The sequence below is a fragment of the Urocitellus parryii genome, chromosome 5 (genome assembly GCF_045843805.1).
Source record: "Urocitellus parryii isolate mUroPar1 chromosome 5, mUroPar1.hap1, whole genome shotgun sequence".
Taxonomy (NCBI): domain Eukaryota; kingdom Metazoa; phylum Chordata; class Mammalia; order Rodentia; family Sciuridae; genus Urocitellus; species Urocitellus parryii.
Window position 1 is genome coordinate 173,942,408 of NC_135535.1, and position 8,742 is coordinate 173,951,149.

At 39.4% G+C, this 8,742-nt stretch overlaps 1 protein-coding gene across 1 annotated transcript in view; it reads right to left on the reverse strand.

Annotated features, from left to right (window-relative positions):
• Positions 1-5,191, reverse strand: part of LOC113188625 (lysosomal acid lipase/cholesteryl ester hydrolase-like) — a 33,778-nt gene extending 28,587 nt beyond the window's left edge. Inside the window, exons 1-3 of the mRNA XM_026397026.2 lie at positions 5,062-5,191; positions 2,078-2,189; positions 653-770 (exon numbers count right to left, since the gene is read on the reverse strand). Coding sequence (XP_026252811.1) covers positions 653-770; positions 2,078-2,182 — 223 coding nt within the window. The 5' untranslated portion in view covers positions 2,183-2,189; positions 5,062-5,191. The remainder of the gene's footprint in view (positions 1-652; positions 771-2,077; positions 2,190-5,061) is intronic.
• Positions 5,192-8,742: the final 3,551 nt, after the last annotated feature.

Here is an 8,742-nt window from a genome sequence, read left to right on the forward strand (position 1 = left end):
GGGAGGAAAAAAATAGGTAAATAATATTAGATTAAGAATAAATGAAGCACATAGAGACACAAAGCTCATGTTAACACAAAAGGCTTTTAAGTTTATTTTAACAATTTGGGAAGAAAATGAGGTAAAGCATGTGCCTCCCCACATAAAACTTCTGTCAAAGAAGAGAGAGTTACCCAATTATCTTAATCTAAACCCTCATTTCTAAAGAAAATTTTTATAAACAGAAAATGTTAAAGAGATTTCAGAAACATCCATAAAAAATTAAGAAATGAGGAATGAGATAGGAGGGAGGTATTTCACTGTGTGTCTTTTTATTCTCTTTGATTTTTGAACTATGTGAATTCATTCTACTTAATACTCAAAATATTTCATTAAATAAGATGCTTCCTTATAAGACAAAGAAAGGAGACATTTCATTATATCCTCAAAGGACTTTGATCTGTGAACCTTTAAGCAAAATATGAAATTAGTTGAGTCAACCTTACTTCTTTAAAAATCATTTTTTATGCCTTCAATAAATATGATACATTTAATACTTTGGCCTAAAACTCACCCAGTTAAATCTGAACTTGGTTACTGACACTAAAGCCAAATTCCAGCAATGTTATTACTTTTAAGAGCTCTTCTATCTCGCTTCAGAAAACACCCATACCTTTGTCAAAATGATTCTTCCTTCCATGAGGGATTCGGTAAAGGCACAGAATATACCCATCTTCTGTCTCAACTAGGTGTTCCTCAGCAGGGAATCCCCTGTAAGTGATGATTTCACTCTGGTAAGAGAAAGGACAAAGGGCATTCTATGGACAGAATCTGAGGCAATATCCCACATTAACAGGCAAAGGAGAAGACAATACATCAACGACATATCCCAGGCTTTATTTAAGAAATCAATTGTTACCCACATATGAGTCTGCTCACTCTAAAGTCAAAATTCCATCATGAGAGTAAATTCTCATGGCCACAGGTATTGGGCTCAGCTTCAGTTTCATCATTCTAGCATGTTCTACACAAAGCTATCTAAATTTTACCATAGCTTTGGGCCTCATTGTTTCCATCCTGATTACAAGGTACAGATAAATACTCTTTGCCTTTCTTTTATAAATACACCAGCTAACATCTCCTTGTTTTAAGAGTTCTAATCCTAGGAAATAAAGCATAAAACAATTAATCCAATTTTATCAATGAACTAAAAAAATTACACTAGAGTATCAAGGTGCAGTAGGGGGAAAAAAACTTTAAAAACAAGGAATTTTTAACTAAAATTTTTTTTAACTAAAATTATGATCAAATTCACTTTTCCATAAGGAAAGTTGCAAAGGGCACAGTAGTTTAATGGAATATAGATGATTAACAGATTAATGTAATAAAAAGTACTTATTATCCTCTCTGCCATAAGTACTTGGAAGAATTTAATTTTATCATTCTTATGAAAAGGAATTTGTTAAAAGAAAGGGAAGTAAAAGAAAAGTATTGGGATAAGAACTTAACTTAACCTTGAGACCCTATTATTATAGGGCCATACTCTCTTGGTTACTATGAATTTTGCTCAGTCTCTAGGGTTACCTGATTCTCCAGTTGGATCACTGCATTTTCTATATTAAAGTTGCTGTTTACTTTAGCTTGTATTTTTCCAATATTTTATGCCAAAATGAGGCTTTTCCAGATTTGATGGTTTCTTAAGATTAAAAACTTTGAAATGCATTAAATAATCAAAGGATTATTTTTGCTTATTTCTTCTAATAAATTTTTTTCAGATACTTTGACTTTTGTATTTAAGTATGTTCCCTGAACATTCTATACAATGATCTTTTTTTCAATATATTCTAAAACTAGCACTCAGAAATTATGTTCTTGCAATAGGTGCTGTGAAACTTCCAACAGTCATTAGGTTCATTAACTAAATATCACCTGTTGGAAACAGTCTAGCAAACAGAATCTAAGATTCAGAGAAAAATATAATGAGTTATAAAGACATTACAGTTGTGGTCTCATGTCGTTGTGTTCTCATAACTGGATTTAAGGAAATAACAGTCACCATAAGTCGCATTTAAAAAGTATGTGACTTTGAGAAACTTACTATATTCATGTTTGCTTCAGGATCCACAGCTGCCACCTTCCCTCTGGGCCCCTCGGAATGCAGGATCCCAAGGACGAAACAGGCCACCAACCACAAAAACTGCATTTTCACTCTGTATTTTTTAAAAATTAATTGTTACTTGCCCCAATTTTACTACACAAAAATGCACTGGTAGATCAAGGTTCCAATAGAACATTCTGAACCAGGTTTAGGGCAAGTAAAAGATAAATATGAGGCAAATGACTGTAGCTGTATCTGGAAGGAGAAAGGGCGACATCTTTTTAACAAAAAACAAAAACAAAAACACAGGGCTCAGTGGTGGAGCACTTGCCTGGCGCGTGTGGTGTGCTGGGTTTGATTCTCAGCACCGCAAATAAATAAAAAATAAAAATAAAGATCCACTGACAACTAAAAAATATATTTAAAAAAACAAATAGACAACAACAACAAAAAACCCTTCCAGCATGTCATCCCCAGATAACATGTGGCCTTTGGAACCCAGCACAGTCACTTGCCTCCTCACCACAAAGTTAAATTGTTCCTAGAGAGAGAGACAGCAGGAGGCAGAACTTAGAAGCAGACAGGATGAGAAAAAGGAGTGCCATGAAAATTCTGGAAACTATTAATTTTCCACCTTTTTCTGTCTGTGATTTAAATGTTTATAAGTTTGGTCACCATTAGCTCTTGCCTCCCATTATCTATTCACTTCTGTTCTTGCCCCCAAATTATGTTGGGATTCAAATTTGTCATTCAAGAGAGAAAAGGTGAAAACGAAAGACAAGAGAGTCTTCAGAGAACAAAGGAGTGAGCCAGCTCCTCTTTTTCCTGAAACTCTGCAACCATCAACAAAGCTCATCCTAGTTTCTGACTCAAAATGACAGCATAGCAAAGACTAGGGGGTGGTAAAGGTGAAGGGATTGATTCTCTTAAGGATTCCCCAATGGTTAGAGGAAATGTTGGGACTTGGCCCAGGCTTCCTACATTTTTTAAAAATAAATACAATCACTTACAAAGACCTACACGCATATGCCCATACAAAAACTTGTACATAAATGTTTACAGCAGCTTTGTGTGTTAGTAGCCCCAAACTAGAAAAACATAAATGTTCCAAATGGATAAACAAATTATGGAATATGAATACTACTTAACAATATAAAGGAATAAATACACAAAAATGTGGCCAAAATAATTATGCTATATAAAAAAGACCCCCAAAAAGAAAGAGAAAGACAGAGAGAAAACAAATATTGTTTGATACCATATATATAAATTTTGGAAAATAAAATCTAATCTGTACTGAAAGAAAGCAGACCAATACCTGGGGAGAACAGGGGCAGGAGGGAGGGATTTTTACCAAGAGAGTACACAAGGAACATTTTAGATCCCATTTATTGATGAGATCACAGGTAAATGCCTTTGTGAAAACTAAAAACTCTACAATTTAAATATGCCCTGCTATTGTGTGTCAATAATACCTCAAAAGACTTGTGTTTAAATCAAATACTCCACAAGTCTTAAGAAATTGGTTCTTAGCAGATTGCAAAAGTGATTGATTCCCTTCTGCTGATGCAATTCCTCCTAGAGTTATTTTTCTGAGCAATAGGGAACCATGAAATTCTAGGAAGGAATGTTACATCTTGAGTCTACATTGACACACAAGCCCACTGCTTTTAATTACAAGTGTATCTTTCTTTATGCAGTTAGGAAGGGCTGTTAATCCCGGGGCTACCTTTTATCATAAATATGACCTCCCCATTCCATTACAACTACACAATAAGGAGTAGAATGAAGAGAAGAAAAAAAAAAGTATTACCAGAATTTAAAATAAAGAAGATTTCTGGCAGCAGCTGCTGTCCACATAGCATCTTTTCTAAAGAATCTGGACCAGCAGACCAGGGGACATTCCATACGGTGACAGCTGAAGTTTATTCCAATGCAGTGTCTCCCAGTTACTTTTCTTCCCACCACAACACTTAATTTCTCAACATTCTAAATGAGCAATTATAATCAAGGAATTGATTGAGTTCAAAGAGGAAAAAAAATAAACAAAAAACCCTCTAGGTTGAATTCAGGGTGCTACTCTGGGCTCCTAGCACCTTTATCTCAGTTCCTTTTACTTTGTAATAATCAGTTAATTGCCCACTAGCCTGCCTTCATTTCACCCCAGGCAAGAGGGCAGAGATTAAAGTTGATTTATCTTTGTATCCCCAGGACACAAGCCAAATGTCAAGCACATATTCTATGCACAATATAGGTTTTGAATGATGGCATGTGGCGGTGGTCCAACGTTCACGGCAAAAGAAAAGACCCCAATACAACTTGTCATTTACTTCTCTAGTAAGAGCAGCAACACAATAACTGCTAAGCTGTTGCAGTGTGTCAGACCTTAAACAGAGCTTTGGCTGCCTCGCCAGTTAACAAGCCCATGGCAGTACCCTTAAGTCCACTTTTCAGGAAACTTCGGGTCACACCGGCATAGGAAACAAAGTGCCTGGTCAAACAGCAGTATCGCCGGAATTTTAACCAGGACTGATGCTCAAGTCTGCTTTTGACCACTCAATTGGCTAACAAATCGAGAGCCATAGGGCAGGCTACCTGGGGGAGATAAGGGGAGGGAAGGAGGGCTGGCCATGAGGCATTTCAGCTGTCTCTGCAGAATAGGGGACCTGGGCAAATTCTCTGACCGGAGACCCCGGCCTGTGCAGGAAATTGGAGCGAGCCCAAGGACCAGTGAGCCACTCCGGAAAGCCCCTAATTCAGAGTGCTGGGGGGGGGGGGTGCCTCTGGTCACCGGCCGCAGGAAAGGAACCCGCAGACATCTCAGGTTAAGATGCACCGAGAGCCGAACAGCGAGCCCCAGGCGCGCGGGGACACAGTACCCGGGGCCGTTGAACCCCGTCTCCAGGCCCGTGGACGCAGGCAGCCGCCAACCCCCACGTGGACCCGCAATCGCACACACGCGCACAGCTGGGGTCGGCACTCACCCGGTGCTGTCGTCTCGGGCCGCTGTTCCCGGTCGCAGCGTCTCCTGGCAGGCGCCGGGGACGGGGCGGCCCTGGTGGGAAGGCGGGTACCCGCTCAGGCTATTAGCACAGCCAACCAGAGCCGCCAGTCACCGGGAAGTGCCCCGGCGACTCCGCCCTGGCCCTGGCAGGTCGCTTCCGAGCGGCCGAGGAGCCTGGCCCCAGAGGAGCATGCGCGTTGGGAGGTTGAGCAGAAGGGCTGCCGCGTGTGGGTCGCCAGGCCCCACCGCATCCCCAGCTCTCCCCGCGGGCTGTGCCAAAGTTCCCACCTATATCTTAATAGGAAGAAACACCATGAATAAATAACTATATAATGTATGAGGTGGTGGTAAGTGCCATGAAGAATAATAAAATAAGGTAAACAGATGATATTTTTTTTTAAAAAAGATGCTATATACAGTAATAAGGGACTCTGATTAAGTGACATCGGAGAACAAATACCGGAAAGAATATGTTGGGAGCCACGTGATGATGGGGACAGAACACTCTGGGATGGAGTACATATCAAATCATACACTCCACATTAGCTCAGATTACCAAGTAGTCTTTCTGTACATCTTATTTTTATTATTATTAAAGATTTTTTAAAAGAGGAAGAAAATGATGTGCACATATTGTGGTTTAAACAAGGGTGGTGATGGCAGTGGAGGTGAAGAGAAATGCTCAACTCTAGTATGTTCATAAAGTCAAGCCAACAGGATTGCTAGTGGATTGGATAGCAATTGGTATGAGAAAAAGAAAAGTGCCAAAGATGACTCTACTCCAATTAGTAAGATAGGGTGCCATAAATTAAAATGGACAAAGTGCAAGAAGAGCAGCTTGAGAATGAATTCAAGAGTTTGTTTCAGATGTGTTGATTTTGAGATGCCTGTTAGAGAACTCTACCAGCTGAAGCCACAGCAGAAAAAGAAATCACTCAAGGCTTTCCAAGCACAGGAAATGGTTACATAGGTAATGGAATGGCTGGGAAGCCAGAGTTTGGGCAGGCATTGCAAAGATTATTAGCAACAGTGGAAGGAGATACTGTCATTAGAAACCAAAGGTTGAGCTGCTGCCTCTGCCAGATGCATTACTCAAGGACAAAAGAGGGAAGCCAGAAATACCATGCTTTCCTTTCCTTCTACCCACCAATCTCCCACTAGTCTTTCCTAGAGAGCAAATACAGCTTAAAGCTGACTGCTGCAAGAGTGTAAGAAGTGCAGCCAGGGGCTGGGATTGTGGTTTAGTGGCAGTGCACTTGCCTGACAGATGTGAGGCACTGAGTTCAATTCTCAGCACCACATATAGTAAATAAATACATATGAACAACTAAAAAAAAAAAAAAAATCTTGCTCTGTGATATTGAGCAAGGCTGTTGAAGAAGAAGAAGAAAGAGGAGGAGAAGGAGGGGAGGAGGAGGAGGAGGACCAGTGAGGGTCAGACCCTTTCACCTTCAGAGACACAGAATAGAGCAGGGGAAGGAGAGAGAATGAGTCTGAGAAAAAAAAGGCAAAGATTGTAAATAAGTCAGGATGGCGCCTGGCATTTTGCCAGAGGGAGTGGTTTGTGAAGTAATGCCAGTGAGCTATTAAGTGTGGAGATTCCTTATTGGTTGACTGCTGTATCTAGTTTATGTTAATTAAGATAAGCTGTGTGGAATGTATATATACCCCTCCTGTCCTACAATAAACAGCTCCCACTACTGCTGTATCAATGTACACAAGTTGTTCGTCACACCCCCACCCCCACACCCCCCCACCCCACCACCCCACCCCCGTTATTTTGCTGCAGCTGGACTGCAGCAGAAGATCAGAAAACATTCACATGGAGATGGTAAGTAGACACCAGGATATACAAGTTAGCATTCAAAGTCAAGTTCCAGTCAAGAGATATAATTTGGGAATATTCAGTTTAGAGACAAAATTTTAGGCCATGAGCTTAGATGAGTGCCCCTGTAAAATAAGTCTAAATAGAAAAAGATGTACAGAGAAATTCAACAGAAGACAATTGGAGAACTGAATGTCATACCTGACACTAGGCAGAAAAAAAAATTTTTTTCAAGGAAGAAAATAATCAGCCCAGGGAATTGTCAGTGATAGCTTGAGTGAGTGAGCACTGAGAAATGAACATCAGATTAGCAACATTCCAAGTGTCAGACACTGCACTAAGCCCTTTACAAGGAGCGTCTCACTGAATCCTCAACAAGAGCTCTATAGCCCCATTTTACAGGTGAGGGAAAGAACCATTCACTTGAAAGGTGAATTTTTCTTGGGGGGTAAATCCCCAAGGAATCAGCCAGAATGGGAAAACCTTTTAACATACAAAGCCATTGACTCAGTATTGGAGCAAAATTTGTACTAGGTTAAAACAATTTGAAAATAAAAGTACTAGAATAAACCTCCATTTGATTTTCACCAAGATAATAAATGATTCTGAAACAATTAGATAGCCATGTGCAAAACCTCATATATTATAGAAAAGTCAACTCAAAATGGACCACACACATATATTTGAGAGCTAAAACTGTACCCCTTCCAGGAAAAAGAAAATAAAGAAATACATAGGGAATTTTGATTTTGTCCACAATTTCTTAAATACAACACAAAAGCACAACCATAAAAGAAAAAAAAATCTTCAAAATACAAAAATTGTACTTCAAAGGATACTTTATAGCTACAAGATACCACTTTCTACCCACTAACTTGGCAATAATAAAAAAGATACATAATAGCAAGAGTTGGTACCGATGAGTGGATATTTGAACCCTCACTGCGTATGGGAATGTAAAATGATGTGGCTATTTTGAGAAATAGCCTGGCAGCTCCTTAAAATGTTAAACAGAGAGCTGCTATATGATCCAGAAATTCCACTGAGAAATGAAACATTATGTGCACATAAAAACTTGTAAAAATATTCATGGGGGTATAACTCATAATAAAAAAGTCAAAACAACCTTATACCCATCAACTGAAGAATGGGTGGATAAGCTGTGATGTGTCAGTACAATGGAATATTATTCTGTAATTTTAAAAAATGAAGTCTGATGCAAGCTACATGGATGAACCTTGAAAACAGCATGCTGAATAAAAAAAAAAAAAAAAAATCCAGACATGAAAGGCTACTACACCATTTATATGAAATGTCCAGGCCAGGCAAATCTGTATACATGGAAAGTAGATTAGTAGTTGCCTAGGGATGGTGGAAGCAGGGGCAGAAAGTGGGGTGATGATTGATAGCTGGGTATGATGGTGCATGCCTGTAATCCCAGAGGCTTGGGAGGCTGAGACAGTAGAATCACAAGTTCAAAGCCAGCTTCAGCATCTTAGTGAAGCTTTAAGTAACTCAGTGAGACCCTGTCTCTAAATAAAATACAAAAAAGGGCTGGGGATGTGGCTCAGTGGTTAAGTGGCCCTGGATTCGATCCCCAATACCAAAAAAATAAAAAATAAAAAAGGTTGACAGCTAGAGGATGGGGGGGGGCGTTCTTTTGGGGGGGAATGAAATGTTCTAAAATTAATTGTGCCAATGGTTGTACAACTCTGTAAATTACACTGAATTGTTCACTTTTAATGAGTGATCTGTATGGTATGTGGATTATATCTCAACATGCTGTTTTTTAAAAAAACTTATAACATGATAATATGTACTCCTTACCATTTAATA